At 50.1% G+C, this 16,964-nt stretch overlaps 1 protein-coding gene and 1 long non-coding RNA gene across 2 annotated transcripts; both read left to right on the top strand.

Moving 5' to 3' along the window:
* The first annotated feature begins 13,717 nt into the window (after positions 1-13,717).
* Positions 13,718-14,772, top strand: LOC149912464 (uncharacterized). The gene is made up of 3 exons (XR_016462223.1): positions 13,718-13,766; positions 14,246-14,389; positions 14,675-14,772. It is a non-coding gene; the product is annotated as an uncharacterized LOC149912464 (long non-coding RNA).
* Positions 14,773-15,175: 403 nt separating this feature from the next.
* Positions 15,176-16,053, top strand: LOC149912463 (rho GTPase-activating protein 33-like). The gene is made up of 3 exons (XM_090132292.1): positions 15,176-15,253; positions 15,391-15,498; positions 15,860-16,053. Exons 1-3 carry the CDS (start codon positions 15,213-15,215, stop codon positions 16,029-16,031), a joined length of 321 nt encoding a protein of 106 aa, XP_089988418.1. The 5' UTR covers positions 15,176-15,212; the 3' UTR covers positions 16,032-16,053.
* Positions 16,054-16,964: the final 911 nt, after the last annotated feature.

Genomic DNA, 16,964 nt, shown 5'->3' with positions numbered 1-16,964 from the left:
TTCTATTGCATCCCTCTAGCTGTCAAGAGCTCCTGTGTCACACAACGAAAAGCAATCTTTTACCTGCTGTGCCATGCTCATGGCAGCAGCAATGCAGATGCCAGCAGCTGATGCCCACAAGGACAGCCAGCCTGGACTTATTTTCATCACATATCCTTGTCCTGATGTCCTTCTACAAGCTGTAACATTTCTCCATCTCAGCAGAAGAGGGCAGGATGGGTCCAAGGTGAGGGCACACTCTGCTCTTTAACTGGCACTCAAAGAGAAATAGAAAATGAAAAACAGATGTGTTTCCCTGCCCATGGCAAACACCAGCCTTTCCATCCTTACAGTCCTTCCTGACATCAGCAGCAACTGAAACAACTTCCCACTCACCTTTGCCATGTCTGGCAGAGGTTGCAGCTCTTTCTATTGCATCCCTCTAGCTGTCAAGTCAAGAGCTCCTGTGTCACACAACGAAAAGCAATCTTTTACCTGCTGTGCCATGCTCATGGCAGCAGCAATGCAGATGCCAGCAGCTGATGCCCACAAGGACAGCCAGCCTGGACTTATTTTCATTACATGTCCTTGTCCTGATGTCCTTCTAGAAGCTGTAACATTTCTCCATCTCAGCAGCAGAGGGCAGGAGGGGTCCAAGGTGAGGGCACACTCTGCTCTTTATCTGGCACTCAAAGAGAAAGAGAAAATGAAAACAATATGTGTTTCCCAGCCCATGGCAAACACCAGCCTTTCCATCCTTACAGTCCTTCCTGCAATCATCAGCAATGGAAACAACATCCCACTCACCTTTGCCATGTCTGGCAGAGGTTGCAGCTCTTTCTATTGCATCCCTCTAGCTTTCAAGTCAAGAGCTCCTGTGTCACACAAGGAAAAGCAATCTTTTACCTGCTGTGCCATGCTCATGGCAGCAGCAATGCAGATGCCAGCAGCTGATGCCCACAAGGACAGCCAGCCTGGACTTATTTTCATTGCACATCTTTATACTGATGTCCTTCTAGAAGCTGGAACATTTCTCCATCTCAGCAGAAGAGGGCAGGATGGGTCCAAAGTGAGGGCACACTCTGCTCTTTTTCTGTACACAAAGAGAAAATGAAAACCAGATGTGTTTCCCTGCCCATGGCAAACACCAGCCTTTCCATCCTTACAGTCCTTCCTGACATCAGCACTAATTGAAACAACATCCCACTCACCACTGCCATGTCTGGCAGAGGTTGCAGCTCTTTCTATTGCATCCCTCTAGCTGTCAACTCAAGAGCTCCTGTGTCACACAACGAAAAGCAATCTTTTACCTGCTGTGCCATACTCATGGCAGCAGCAATGCAGATGCCAGCAGCTGATGCCCACAAGGACAGTCAGCCTGGACTTATTTTCATTACATATCTTTGTCCTGATTTCCTTCTAGAAGCTGGAACATTTCTCCATCTCAGCAGAAGAGGGCAGGAGGGGTCCAAGGTGAGGGCACACTCTGCTCTTTATCTGGCACTCAAATAGAAAGAGAAAATGAAAACCTGATGTGTTTCCCAGCCCATGGCAAACACCAGCCTTTCCATCCTTACAGTCCTTCCTGACATCAGCACTAATTGAAACAACATCCCACTCACCTTTGCCATGTCTGGCAGAGGTTGCAGCTCTTTCTATTGCATCCCTCTAGCTTTCAAGTCAAGAGCTCCTGTGTCACACAAGGAAAAGCAATCTTTTACCTGCTTTGCCATGCTCATGGCAGCAGCAATGCAGATGCCAGCAGCTGATGCCCACAAGGACAGCCAGCCTGGACTTATTTTCATTACATATCTTTGTCCTGATTTCCTTCTAGAAGCTGGAACATTTCTCCATCTCAGCAGAAGAGGGCAGGAGAGTTCCAAGGTGAGGGCACACTCTGCTCTTTATCTGGCACTCAAAGAGAAAGGGAAAATGAAAACCAGATGTGTTTCCCTGCCCATGGCAAACACCAGACTTTCCATCCTTACAGTCCTTCCTGCAATCATCAGCAATGGAAACAATATCCCACTCACCTTTGCCATGTCTGGCAGAGGTTGCAGCTCTTTCTATTGCATCCCTCTAGCTGTCAAGTCAAGAGCTCCTCTGTCACACAAAGAAAAGCAGTATTTTACCTGCTGTGCCATGCTCATGGCAGCAGCAATGCAGATGCCAGCAGCTGATGCCCACAAGGACAGCCAGCCTGGACTTATTTTCATTACATGTCTTTGTCCTGATTTCCTTCTAGAAGCTTGGACATTTCTCCCTCTGAGCAGCAGAGGGCAGGATGGGTCCAAGGTGAGGGCACACTCTGCTCTTTATCTGGCACTCAAAGAGAAAGAGAAAATGAAAACCAGCTGTGTTTCCCTGCCCATGGCAAACACCAGCCTTTCCATCCTTCCAGTCCTTCCTGACATCAGCACTAATTGAAACAACATCCCACTCACCTTTGCCATGTCTGGCAGAGGTTGCAGCTCTTTCTATTGCATCCCTCTAGCTGTCAAGTCAAGAGCTCCTGTGTCACACAAGGAAAAGCAATCTTTTACCTGCTGTGCCATGCTCATGGCAGCAGAAGTCCAGATGCCAGCAGCTGATGCCCACAAGGACAGCCAGCCTGGACTTATTTTCATTACCTTTCCTTGTCCTGATGTCCTTCTAGAAGCTGGGACATTTCACCATCTCAGCAGCAGAGGGCAGGATGGGTCCAAGGTGAGGGCACACTCTGCTCTTTATCTGGCACTCAAATAGAAAGAGAAAATGAAAACCTGATGTGTTTCCCAGCCCATGGCAAACACCAGCCTTTCCATCCTTACAGTCCTTCCTGACATCAGCACTAATTGAAACAACATCCCACTCACCTTTGCCATGTCTGGCAGAGGTTGCAGCTCTTTCTATTGCATCCCTCTAGCTTTCAAGTCAAGAGCTCCTGTGTCACACAAGGAAAAGCAATCTTTTACCTGCTGTGCCATGCTCATGGCAGCAGCAATGCAGATGCCAGCAGCTGATGCCCACAAGGACAGCCAGCCTGGACTTATTTTCATTACATATCTTTGTCCTGATTTCCTTCTAGAAGCTGGAACATTTCTCCATCTCAGCAGAAGAGGGCAGGAGAGTTCCAAGGTGAGGGCACACTCTGCTCTTTATCTGGCACTCAAAGAGAAAGGGAAAATGAAAACCAGATGTGTTTCCCTGCCCATGGCAAACACCAGACTTTCCATCCTTACAGTCCTTCCTGCAATCATCAGCAATGGAAACAATATCCCACTCACCTTTGCCATGTCTGGCAGAGGTTGCAGCTCTTTCTATTGCATCCCTCTAGCTGTCAAGTCAAGAGCTCCTCTGTCACACAAAGAAAAGCAGTATTTTACCTGCTGTGCCATGCTCATGGCAGCAGCAATGCAGATGCCAGCAGCTGATGCCCACAAGGACAGCCAGCCTGGACTTATTTTCATTACATGTCTTTGTCCTGATTTCCTTCTAGAAGCTTGGACATTTCTCCCTCTGAGCAGCAGAGGGCAGGATGGGTCCAAGGTGAGGGCACACTCTGCTCTTTATCTGGCACTCAAATAGAAAGAGAAAATGAAAACCTGATGTGTTTCCCAGCCCATGGCAAACACCAGCCTTTCCATCCTTACAGTCCTTCCTGACATCAGCACTAATTGAAACAACATCCCACTCACCTTTGCCATGTCTGGCAGAGGTTGCAGCTCTTTCTATTGCATCCCTCTAGCTTTCAAGTCAAGAGCTCCTGTGTCACACAAGGAAAAGCAATCTTTTACCTGCTTTGCCATGCTCATGGCAGCAGCAATGCAGATGCCAGCAGCTGATGCCCACAAGGACAGCCAGCCTGGACTTATTTTCATTACATATCTTTGTCCTGATTTCCTTCTAGAAGCTGGAACATTTCTCCATCTCAGCAGAAGAGGGCAGGAGAGTTCCAAGGTGAGGGCACACTCTGCTCTTTATCTGGCACTCAAAGAGAAAGGGAAAATGAAAACCAGATGTGTTTCCCTGCCCATGGCAAACACCAGACTTTCCATCCTTACAGTCCTTCCTGCAATCATCAGCAATGGAAACAATATCCCACTCACCTTTGCCATGTCTGGCAGAGGTTGCAGCTCTTTCTATTGCATCCCTCTAGCTGTCAAGTCAAGAGCTCCTCTGTCACACAAAGAAAAGCAGTCTTTTACCTGCTGTGCCATGCTCATGGCAGCAGCAATGCAGATGCCAGCAGCTGATGCCCACAAGGACAGCCAGCCTGGACTTATTTTCATTACATGTCTTTGTCCTGATTTCCTTCTAGAAGCTTGGACATTTCTCCCTCTGAGCAGCAGAGGGCAGGATGGGTCCAAGGTGAGGGCACACTCTGCTCTTTATCTGGCACTCAAAGAGAAAGAGAAAATGAAAACCAGCTGTGTTTCCCTGCCCATGGCAAACACCAGCCTTTCCATCCTTCCAGTCCTTCCTGACATCAGCACTAATTGAAACAACATCCCACTCACCTTTGCCATGTCTGGCAGAGGTTGCAGCTCTTTCTATTGCATCCCTCTAGCTGTCAAGTCAAGAGCTCCTGTGTCACACAAGGAAAAGCAATCTTTTACCTGCTGTGCCATGCTCATGGCAGCAGAAGTCCAGATGCCAGCAGCTGATGCCCACAAGGACAGCCAGCCTGGACTTATTTTCATTACCTTTCCTTGTCCTGATGTCCTTCTAGAAGCTGGGACATTTCACCATCTCAGCAGCAGAGGGCAGGATGGGTCCAAGGTGAGGGCACACTCTGCTCTTTATCTGGCACTCAAATAGAAAGAGAAAATGAAAACCTGATGTGTTTCCCAGCCCATGGCAAACACCAGCCTTTCCATCCTTACAGTCCTTCCTGACATCAGCACTAATTGAAACAACATCCCACTCACCTTTGCCATGTCTGGCAGAGGTTGCAGCTCTTTCTATTGCATCCCTCTAGCTTTCAAGTCAAGAGCTCCTGTGTCACACAAGGAAAAGCAATCTTTTACCTGCTTTGCCATGCTCATGGCAGCAGCAATGCAGATGCCAGCAGCTGATGCCCACAAGGACAGCCAGCCTGGACTTATTTTCATTACATATCTTTGTCCTGATTTCCTTCTAGAAGCTGGAACATTTCTCCATCTCAGCAGAAGAGGGCAGGAGAGTTCCAAGGTGAGGGCACACTCTGCTCTTTATCTGGCACTCAAAGAGAAAGAGAAAATGAAAACCAGATGTGTTTCCCTGCCCATGGCAAACACCAGACTTTCCATCCTTACAGTCCTTCCTGCAATCATCAGCAATGGAAACAATATCCCACTCACCTTTGCCATGTCTGGCAGAGGTTGCAGCTCTTTCTATTGCATCCCTCTAGCTGTCAAGTCAAGAGCTCCTCTGTCACACAAAGAAAAGCAGTCTTTTACCTGCTGTGCCATGCTCATGGCAGCAGCAATGCAGATGCCAGCAGCTGATGCCCACAAGGACAGCCAGCCTGGACTTATTTTCATTACATGTCTTTGTCCTGATTTCCTTCTAGAAGCTTGGACATTTCTCCCTCTGAGCAGCAGAGGGCAGGATGGGTCCAAGGTGAGGGCACACTCTGCTCTTTATCTGGCACTCAAAGAGAAAGAGAAAATGAAAACCAGCTGTGTTTCCCTGCCCATGGCAAACACCAGACTTTCCATCCTTACAGTCCTTCCTGACATCAGCACTAATTGAAACAACATCCCACTCACCTTTGCCATGTCTGGCAGAGGTTGCAGCTCTTTCTATTGCATCCCTCTAGCTTTCAAGTCAAGAGCTCCTGTGTCACACAAGGAAAAGCAATCTTTTACCTGCTGTGCCATGCTCATGGCAGCAGCAATGCAGATGCCAGCAGCTGATGCCCACAAGGACAGCCAGCCTGGACTTATTTTCATTGCACATATTTGTACTGATGTCCTTCTAGAAGCTGGAACATTTCTCCATCTAAGCAGAAGAGGGCAGGATGGGTCCAAAGTGAGGGCACACTCTGCTCTTTTTCTGGACACAAAGAGAAAATGAAAACCAGATGTGTTTCCCTGCCCATGGCAAACACCAGCCTTTCCATCCTTACAGTCCTTCCTGACATCAGCAGCAATTGAAACAACATCCCACTCACCTTTGCCATGTCTGGCAGAGGTTGCAGCTCTTTCTATTGCATCCCTCTAGCTTTCAAGTCAAGAGCTCCTATGTCAAACAAGGAAAAGCAATCATTTACCTGCTTTGCCTTGCTCATGGCAGCAGCAATGCAGCTGCCAGCAGCTGATGCCCACAAGGACAGCCAGCCTGGACTTCCTTTGATTCCTTCCCTTTGGATCAGCGTCCTTCAGGAAGGCGGAACATCTCTCCAGCTGAGCAGCAGAGGACAGCAGGGCTTCGTTGTCTGGGCATGTTCTCTTCTGGCCCTCTGGCCCTCACAGACACAGGAGGAGGACACAGAGGCTGCTGTAACACAGCCAGCCCTGCCTCTCAGGTCAGCTCTCAGGCCATCCTCTCTCCCCTCAGCAGCAGCTCACTGTTCTGCACTCCTCTGGCCTGGGCTGGCAGAGGTGTGCAGCAGTTCTGCTGATCTCCCAGTGCTGGCCATGTCTGCAGTGCCTGTGTGAAAGACACAGGAAGCTGCCAGCATTGCACTGCTCTGCTGTGCCCCTGCCATCACCGAGTTTGCTGTCAGCAGCTGCTGCTACACGTCCATTCAGGCACAGGCCTTTCCTTCCTGGCCCTCTTTCCCCCCCTCTCTCCTCTGCTCTCTCTCGTGCTCCCCTTTGGCCTGGGCTGGCTGAGCAGTGCAGGCCTTGTTGTTGCTCCCTGGGCCAACTACGTCACGGTTCCCCGTGACTCTGCCAGCTGCTCTGACACAGCGACTGCGTCCTCAGTGTGGATTCCAGAATGCGACAGACGTCCAGAGAAGACTTCCAGGGCTGATTGGAACATGCTGCCATCAAGAACTGCCATGGCTCAGGCCCCCTGGGAATCTGCTCACAGCGAAAGCTGCTGTCACTCTGTGTGGGCACAGCCTTGTCTGTGTAGGCCTGCTCACACTGCAGCCCCTGTCTGCACCAGAACCGTGCCGATCCACCTTCTCTTGGCCTCCTTGCCTGCATGGAAAAGGGCAGCTTGGGCTGAAGTCCCTCAACTTTCAGATGGCCGAGTGAAGTCTCTGAGCCCTGGTGACCCACTCAGCTCTTCAGCCTTCTGACCTGCTCTGCTGGGGCTGTCTTAAAAGGCAGAGGGCACGTTATCCTTATGTCCCCACATCCATCCCTCTTAGCATACTGTAGGCCAGTTCCTAAAAGGACACCTGCACAATCTCTCTGAATGTTAATCAACACGTAGTTGGTCTGTGCACTGCAGAAATTGCACCTAGGTTTTCAGTGGTGATTAGCTATGTGTTTAGTCAGAGGTGCAATGGTTCTAATGGTGAGAGAAAGACATTCCCAGTTGTCATCAGGTGGAACACACTTCAGACTGGAATTGTACTTGAGGGCATCTGTTGCTGGAAAATTTAATGTCAGTAAGCTGCCTAGATAATGACAGAATGAGGGTGACAATAGAATGGTACGTAATCACAGTGCAATGAAAAAAGTATGCAGGGTGCAGGAAGGGAGGTGTGGACATTCTGAGTTGCAACTCTTTATTTGCTCCAGAAAGCTCTATCAGAATGGAAGACTGAAGGAAATACTTTGAGTGTTTTTTTAATGTGACTGGACAAAAGATCCATGTGGCAAATTGAATAACTGAGTGGTAAAGGGACATAGATACCTCACTGTTTCATGGAACCTTTCAATTAAGCATCTGAGCACTGTGTACAGGACTTGGGAATATAAGTATTAGAGGATGATGGAATATCTTTATTTGGAAGGGACCTCGAGGATCATGTATTCCACCTCCTGGTTCCACACCGGACCTCCTATGGGTCAAGCCCTGTGTCTGAGAGCATTGTGCAAATGCTCTTTGGCCTTTGTCAGCTCAGTGCCAAACCACTGCCCTGGGGAGCCAGTGCCAAATTCCATGTATCTAGTTCATCCTACAGAATGATGCCAAGAACAGTTATAGAGATCGACTTACAAACAAAATTCTTGTCTTGAATTAATGGTACACTCACCATTTAAAAAAAAAAAAAAAAGAAAGAAAGAAAAAGAAAAAAAAATCAAAGCCACATTCTTACAGTGGCATTTTACAGTATTGTCAGATTTTTGTAATTCTGTTTTGTCATATAAGATTCTCTCATCATGAAATAATGACCAAATTCTCTTTTCAGATCTAAACATACAAATGTTAAAGGCAACAGTGCTGTTCAAGAGTACATTACCAGCTCAAACACTGCTTTGGCTGTAAAACTGAAGGCAGTCAGGAATTTTATCAAGGAGTTAGAAGAAAACATGTAAGTGTAGATTTAAAAGCAACCTGTATTGTTACTTAGAGTTTGATATAGTGTAATCCAATGCACAGTACTTGTAACGTGTGTTTTACAAAATGCTTTGCAATGTAGGCATCTATTAAGATTAATGCTGCAAGTTCTGATATGTCCATGACCTTTTCAAACTGTTCCTTACTCCTACACATCACTACGAGTAGTTCTTCTGTCAGGAAGGATCACATGAGTGATTAACCTGTGACCTTAAGTTTGGAATTAAATGCATACAGTGGAAGTAAGAGCTGTGGGTTATTTTGCTCTTTCAGTGTTGAACAGCCGAGGTGTTTTGTTTTGGAGGGTGGATGGTGATGGGACAAGTGGGGAATGGCTTTAAACTGAGACGGGGGGTGTTGAGGTTGAGGTTGGATGTGAGGAGGAAGTTTTTCAGCCAGAGGGTGGTGAGGCACTGGAACAGGTTGCCCAAGGAGGCTGTGGATGCCCCATCCCTGCAGGCATCCAAGGCCAGGCTGGATGTGGCTCTGGGCAGCCTGGGCTGCTGGTTGGCAGGTTAGAAACCCAACATGACTTTATTGCAGCCCTGGGTGCAGGGGGATCACTGCTCCTAGCATGCACACAGAAGAGCTGGAGCACACAGGTGATGTACATTCCACTTGTGAACATTCCTGCAATTCCAGAGAGCGTGCGCCTGTTCCAATCACTGCTGCACAGATTAAAAACTGATTGCAGATGAGCTGTTTTGGTATGGGGTTCTTGCCAACGGTCTGCAGTGGCTGTGTGATTCCTCGGGGAGTTGCTCTCCAGCCCAAAGGTCATGTCCTAAGTCGACCAGATCCCGTTTGTGTCCAGAAATGGCTGACAACAGATCAGCTGCTGGTCTAGTTTCTAACATCACACTGGCCTTGCTCCAGTGTCTGTGTCATCAGCCCCAGCACATATGGTGCACCTCTTCAAGGCTTTGGAACACTGAGACTCTGCGCTTGGGCTCCAGACATCCTGCTGCACCAAGAGGTTATTCTAGCTTTGGTATCTTGCAACTTTGTATATAACTACATCACTGTAATCATAAATGTCTAGGAGCATGGAGATGGAGAAATTAATCTTCCTGTAATTCTCTGTACTGCAGCCCCGTGGTAGTCAACACCTAATGCAATATTGAAATTTCAGTTGAGAAATTGAAAGCTGTCCCTAACAAAAAACATCTAAATTTGTTATTGAAATCACAGTGAGGATCAAGAAATCCAAATGCTTCTAGCATAACCACGATTATAGGCAGTGTTTAGACAAGCTCTTACAAGAAAACCATGAACACAAGGCTTAGGAGAGACTAAGTGATGCACTCTGCAGGAATACTCATGGAAGTCTTCACAGTGCAGGAGTCTGATCTGATTACAGATGCTGTGCTTTAGGTACCCCTTATCATATCTTTGTTTTCACTGTTGTGCAGGGGTTGGACTCAGTGATCTCTGGAGGCTGGAGATGCTGTTTGCTAATGGCAGATGGAGAGAGGAAAAGCAAGTCCAAGGCATGCTGTGCATAGCCACCACATGGCATCTGCACCATTTCCCCCTGCACAAAGGAGGAGCAGCTCACAAGCTTGGCCTGGGCCAGGGAAGGGAGCAGACAAACATCTGGACCGACCCCAAACGAGCTGGTTCTGCAGGTTGGGTGTCTTCTGCTGCTTGTCTCACATCCTGCTGCTCAGCGGTAGATTTGTTCCTGCTCAGTGCTAACAGGAAACTCACACAGCATTTCTGTTTCAGCTGTGCCAACGCTTTGATCCCTTGCTGCTTGGATGGGGCGTTTGAAGAATGATGCCTGTGCTGATGTCCAGCCAGGCTTTGGGGATGAGTCTCCACACCAGGGTCCGTCTGACAGGACTGAGGGTTGGGGATCCAGCCAGGTCGAGTCCAGTGTGCTTTGCTCTTGTTCTTAGTGCTTGTTTTTGCTCAGGAGGGCAGGAGGTGAACCCCGTGAAGCAATGCCTGCAGACGGGGTTTGCAGAGAAAGAGGTCCTGCAGGCCTTGTGTGACAGCCACGGAGCTGCAGCGAGGCTGCATCAGTGTAAAACACCAGAGATCCACGGAGGTGTGAAGGGGAGCTGTGGGCTGCAGTCACGCAGGAAGGGATGTGCATGCTCGGGGTTTGGTTGTTGTGTGTGTGTTAAGTGACTGTGATACCACTGCTGGGTCAGTGTGAGTGTACGGAACAAGTGTGACAGCCTTTTTGATGGAGCCCTGTGAAAGGAGTCCTATGGACTTGAGATCCAACTATCAGCCTGTGGGCATCATTTAGGAGTTGGGGTAGGGGATGAGGCAAGGGAAGTTGGGCTGAGAAAGGGATAAAGCAGTCTGGCAGTAGTTCTGTGTTTCTCCCATCTCCTGCTTTATTTCCTTCCAGGTGAAATAGATGGGTGCTGCAACATGCCCTTGAATGTAACAAAACCCACTCTAGTGTGGATTTGACATGGGCCCAGCACTGCAAGGTACGCTGCTGGGAGGAAGCGTCCATCTGGCTGAGGGCAGGAAGGCCCTCCAGAGGGATGCACTGAGGCCAGTTGTGCGAGGCTCAACAAGAGCAAGCGCCAGGTCCTGCGCTTTGGTCATGACGACCCCGTGCCAGCTTCTCCAGGATTTGGCTGGGGTAGAATTCCAAGCAGCCCCTGATTCCAGAACGTTGGGCTGGGCTGTTGGAATCTTCTGCCCTTGTGACTGGTCTTGCCTCCCCACCCTGTCCGTCGTGGTGGAGCAGCCTGGTGGCCCTCAGTGATGTCATAAGGGCTAGAATGAGGGGAGGAGCAGTGCGTGCTGCGTCCCTTCATTGGAGTGCTGGAGCTCTGACTGAGCAGCTCGCTTGTTGCACTTGTGCACCGACTGCGTCCCTTTGTCTTCACACCGTCCTGTGCAGCACCTTGTAGGTAAGCTGAGACAGTGTGGGAGAGACGGGGGGACAGTGAGTGCTGAGAACTGCTGGCTGGCGGAGCTCATAGGATCACATTATCTCCATCAGCAGAGGGGTGGCCATGAGGGACAGGGAGGTGATCGTCCCCCCCTGCTCTGCTCTTGTGAGGCCCCAGCTGCAGTACAGTGTCCAGAAAGACAGGGAGCTGTTGGAGAGGGTCCAGAGGCGAGCCACAGAGATGATCAGGGGACAGAAGCACCTCCCCTGCCAAGACAGGCTGAGGGAGCTGGGCTTGTTCAGCCTGGAGAAATGAAGGCTGCGGGGTGACCTCATGGCAGCCTTCAGTACCTAAAGGGAGCCTAAAAAGAGGGGGGGAATCAACTCTTTGAAAGGGTAGATAACAGCAGGACAAGGGGAAATGGTTTTAAGTTGAAAACTTAAGTTTTTAAGTTGAGGGAGGGCAGATTTTGGATTTTCCGTCGTAGTCTTTGCTAAACCGTGGAAGCAAACTGACCTGCTCTTTCTCTCTCCTCTCTCCACCCTCTGCCTGCTTCCCTGCTGCAGCTTTTGCTCGTGGAAGATCAGAGCAAAGTGACAAGGAACGGCTGCGGATTCGTGAGATTTCTCTCCCTCGTTCTGATCTCTTGCCAGGTACCTGCCATGGTTTGTCCCCCCACATGCTTTAGCAGCCCGTGACGCCCCGTGTTTGGTAACACAGCCTCATCCAGCTTTGATGGGACGCTGGTCACGTGTGGGTTTTCTCCACGTGCTCTGCAGCTCAGCCCTCAGAAGGATGCTGTCTGTGGTGCTGTGACCAGCTGGTCTACAGGAAACCAATCCCTTAGGCAAAGAGTCCCAGCCCCAGCTTGTGCAGAGCTGCACAGCATCACCAGGGACACCAGCAGGCGTGCTTGGGCTGTGTGAGTGTGCCCGACAGCTGTAGGGAGCACAGCAGAGATGTGAACAGAGAAAATAAAAGTGTGTTTCTTTTCAGTTCCAGCTTGTCACACCTACGCTGATGGCTGTGGCGTGCAGCGAGATCAGCTGTGGGCCTGACCTGGCATGGACAGAGGTAGAGTATGAAGCTCTGATTGGTCTTTGTTCCCTGACTGCAGCCAGCAGAGTGAGCCGCAGATGTGCTCTCCTGCTTTCCAAGAGAGCTCCTCTGTGGCAAGACAGTAGTGCAAGCGTGGCAAGTTTATAAAAGTACCAGAGCCATCTCGGCTGTTGTGTTTGTCCTCTACTGACTTTTCCCTTGAAATGGCTGCAGAAACAACAATCATTCTCTGCTCTGTTTGGCCTCGCTGTTGGTTGGACTGCTCAAGAGAGCTGCTTGGTGCTTGCAATGGCACTGTTTGCACCTTGTAACTGCAGCCGTAGCTTTGGTTTCCCTCTTCACGGTCTCCTAGCATCTTAAACAGTCAGCCTTCCTGCACAAAGAGCGCAGGAAAGGATGTGGCAAAATACACAAGGCCACCTGTCTGTGTCAGTGCCATTGCTGATTAGTCTGGATGGGGAGAGATGCATCTTTGCTGGCGTGTGCCTGCTGCACACCAGGGAGAGAAACAGCCGTTATTAGACTTGCAGTTCCTTCTGAAGTGCCCATGATAAGGACCGAGTGCATTTCCTGCAGCTTTCTCTGCAGATGTGCTCCTCACCTTGAAGTCCTCCTTGTTGGTTCCCAGCTCCTCACCGTGGCCTGTGCTCTCTGTTTCAGGCTGAGAACAAGGGGAAGCCCCTGCTGGACCATGAGGTGGCACCTGTGAATGTTCCAGCTATTGCTGCTGCCCATGCTATTAAGAGATACGTTGCCCAGGCAGCGGATGAACTCTCCTTTGAGGTAAGCAGTTCAAGGCGTTCCTTGTTGCTCAATTTTACAATGGCAAATGCCTTCAGAGCTGCACTGGTGCAAGTGCTTTAATGCTCTGCGATGTTTGGCAGTGCAGAAGAATGCAGTCATTTGAGCTGTGCTTTCCTCCCAGCCGTGCTGAAGCTGGGATTGACACTGCAATCTCTTGCAGGTCGGAGACATCGTGTGTGTCATCGACATGCCACCAAAGGAGCTGACCCCCTGGTGGAGAGGCAAGCTCGGCTTCCAGGTAGGCACAAGCTTCAGACTGGAGAGTGCAACTGCAGTAAAGGCAGGAATCTTAGCTTAGAGCTGCTCTGCATGCACAGGATGCCTAATGGACGTAAACAGTTTCCCTGTGTCGGTGTCAGGGGACCTTGCCGTTGGCTGCAAATGTTGAAAAATTATTACCTTTATGCTGTGAACTATGGCCATTTTCTGCTGGATAGTCTTATGGAACGTCAGGCAAGCACGTTCCGAGGGAAATGTTATGTGGCTTTTGGTTTAACAGTTCAGACCTGAGAAGTGCTGCATGCAATAGTTGGCTTCTCTTCTTGTTACAGGTTGGATTTTTCCCAGGGGAGTGTGTGGAACTGATTAATAAGAACATTCCTGAGGCACTCATCAACTCAGTGCCAAAGCCAGGTAGGGATGTTACATTTGATGGTGTGGGGAAGCAAAATGAAGTCTTTTTGGGGGTGCGTTCCATGTTTAGTACCTCCTTTATCCATCCCACATTGTCCTCTGGGTTGATGATTCTTCATGCACACCATGGGGCAGAGATTTGGCCCAATCCTCCTGTGTTTATGATTGGACTTGGGGAAACTATAGAATCTTCATAGAATGGCTTGGGATGGTAGGGTCCTTAAGGATCCTCAAGCTTCCACTTCCTTGCATCAGGCTGTGCTGCCAGCCCCCACATTTAATGTCAGATTAGACCAGGCTGCCCAGGGCCCCATCCAACCTGGCCTTGGGCTCCTCCAGAGATGGGGAAAATCCCTTTTTGTATGTACTGGTTGGTAATGTTCTTCCCGTTCTGACGTGCTCTGTAGAATGTGCTGTGCTCGGCCTCGTCCAACGGAGCCAGACCTGAAATGACCTGGTTTCTTCCTTTTGTTGTGCAGTGCCCAAGAAACGCAGCAAGATCCTCACCTTCCTTCGTTCCTTGGTGAAGGCCCGCCCAAAGAAACCGACCGAGCGGGAGGTGGAGAAGGAAAGGGTGTTTGGCGGTGACCTGGGAGAGCATCTTCTCCACTCCGGTCGTGATGGTAAGGAGCAGCCCATTCCTGAGATCTTCCTCTGCTGGGCATCTAAAGAGGATGAAAGGGAGCTCATATCTAGCAGGGGGCAGGCTGATAGCCGTGGAGACACGTGTAATGGGAGTTGATGGCTGAAGGATAAAGTGAGGCGGATGCTCCTAAGAGACAAGCACATCTGTATTTGCTTCAGCCACGCCTGGCTGGGCTTAGTGGATGGGATGTGACTCCCGGAAGCACAAGCTGCAGCAGGACTTGAATCAGGAGCTCCACTGACGGCTGGCACGTGTTCTTCAGTCCCCCAGGTCCTCCAGAGCTGCGCTGAGTTCATTGAGCAGCACGGCGTGGTGCAGGGGATATACCGCCTGTCCGGCGTCGCGTCCAACATCCAGAGACTGCGGTAAGAGTGCTGCGACTGACACAGCCTGAGTGCATCTGGTGTGGCTTTGGGCTTGCCTTCCTCTCGCTCAACCGGGTTTGCGTCCCTCTCTCCAGGCAGGAATTTGAGTCGGAGCAGATTCCTGAGCTCACCGTCCGTGACATTCACAGCGTGAGCTCCCTCTGCAAGATGTACTTCAGGGAGCTCCCGAACCCTCTGCTCACCCACCAGCTGTACGGCAAGTTCTCGGTAAGCACAAGGCCACGTCTTTCGTTTCCCTCTTCCTGGGCCTCTTGGCAGATGGCTGCAGCAGTGCCCCAGCTCGGAGGCCCTTTTGCTGTCAGCCCCACGAGGTTTACTCGCAGTGGTGTACTAGCCTGATTGGTGTCTCGCTCCCTTTCTGCACTACTCCAGGATGCTGTTGGTGCCGCTACAGAGGAGGAGCGGCTGCTCAGAATGCAGGACGTCATCCAGCAGCTGCCCGCTCCTCACTACAGGTCAGTGCTGCCCTCAGCCTGCTGAGCTCAGCCCTGCTGCATTGCAGAGGGCAACGATGTGGTTCCAGCCTTTGTCTTTCTGAATTGCAGCACGGCATGCTCGTTGGTGCTGAACGTTTGCCTCTCTTGTTTTCCAGGACACTGGAGTTCCTGATGAGACACTTGGCGTGTCTGGCTGGGAGCTCCACCATCACAAACATGCATGCCAAGAACCTAGCCATTGTGTGGGCTCCAAACCTCTTAAGGTAAACTGCTGGTTCTGTTTCAACACAACGCTTACATCTGTTCTCCATTAAAAAAAAAAACAGTGCTCCCTTTTTCTCCATCAAATGTGCTCTTCTCCTGTAAAATCTGTGGCTGACAGAAGAGCAGGAGCCTGAGCTGTTCTCCATCCCCACGGGCACAATGTCTAGGTGACAATTTCTGCAGTCTTGTTGAGATGGGACTGACGTGTCCTTGATCATCCAGGGGAATTTCTGCAGTGCCATCACTGATTGCCCACTGCGGAAGTCTCCAGAGCCTCAGCTGACAGCTTTTGGCTGCAACAATTCAGACTCAGGGAAACGGTCTTGGAGAAATGACTTCTAAAATCTGCCTTTTCTACAGATCACAGCAGAACGAGTCTGCCTGCGCCAGCGGAAGAGCTGCCTGCATGGAGCTGCAGACGCAGTCGGATGTGGTGGAATTTCTCATCAACCACACCGACGTCCTCTTCGGCTCCAAATCCGGAGCAGACATTGCAGATGCAGCAGGTGAGTGTCTTCCTCCATTAGCTTGATCTTGACCTGACACCTTGACCAAATGCAGGCCTTCTCCAGGACCTTTTAGATACTCTTTTACCATCAAGGGGACAGCAGACCTCTGGACTTCCATTAGGATATGGCATCCTGTTGCTGGATGCTGAGAATGTCCAAGCCCAAACTTCACAAGGAGGAAACTGTCATTATTATGGTTTGCACGCAGGAAAAGCTTGATGCAAGTGTGGCAGCGAAGCTTTCTCAGTTCCCTGCCCCCATTTCCTTGGGTTTTTCCTTGCCTATTTTGATACAGTAAGCTGCTCTTAATGATGACCGTGTCCTTTGCCATAAACACACCTCTTCCCACATGGTTATTTTGGGCTCCTCTTCTTCCAGTGGCTCGGATAAGCAAGCCTGAGAAAAATACAGCACCTCCCCCAGAACTGTGGTGGCTGTGCTGCTGCTTTCTGATCCTCGCTCTTACCTGTGGTTTTCCCTGACAGGGCACAATTCTCTCCCAGGGCCCAAGTCTGTGGGGGTCTCTTCTGCTGCCACAAAGCTGCTCAGCCTGGAGGAGGCACAGGCACAGAGGCGAGGCCACAGCACCTCTTCTGTGGTAACAGAGAGCAGCAGGGACATTGAAGTGGAAGAAAGCCCTGCAGCTGGGCAGGGCAAATTCCACACCGTCGTTGACTTTCCATCTGACAGGTAAAGAGGACTTTCTTTTCCAGCACCTAGCATCATTGTTTGGGTGGGTTTTTGTGTTTTCCTGCAGAAACCAGGCAGTGCTAGGAACAAGCAACTGCTGCCAAGAGCTCAGTGCTGCTCTTCCCTCACCCTGCACCACGCACGACTCACAGCATTGGCTGTTTTCTCTCTCCAGACAAAATCCACCCAGCAAGAATGAGGAATCACCAGCTAGCAGTTGGTGTTGCTGCTTCAGCCTCAGGAAGCCATCCTCTGGCAGCAAACGC

This window comes from Phasianus colchicus, chromosome Z (assembly GCF_987193195.1).
Source record: "Phasianus colchicus chromosome Z, bPhaCol1.hap1.1, whole genome shotgun sequence".
NCBI classification, from domain to species: domain Eukaryota; kingdom Metazoa; phylum Chordata; class Aves; order Galliformes; family Phasianidae; genus Phasianus; species Phasianus colchicus.
This window is presented reverse-complemented; position numbering and strand designations above follow the sequence as displayed.

Bases quoted from the DNA above. Each gene is read 5' to 3' on its own strand.
- LOC149912463 (XM_090132292.1), top strand. From the start codon at position 15,213: ATGCAGGACGTCATCCAGCAGCTGCCCGCTCCTCACTACAG. The intron at 15,254-15,390 runs GTCAGTGCTGCC...CTTGTTTTCCAG, and splicing joins CTGCCCGCTCCTCACTACAG to GACACTGGAGTTCCTGATGA. The intron at 15,499-15,859 runs GTAAACTGCTGG...CCTTTTCTACAG, and splicing joins TGGGCTCCAAACCTCTTAAG to ATCACAGCAGAACGAGTCTG.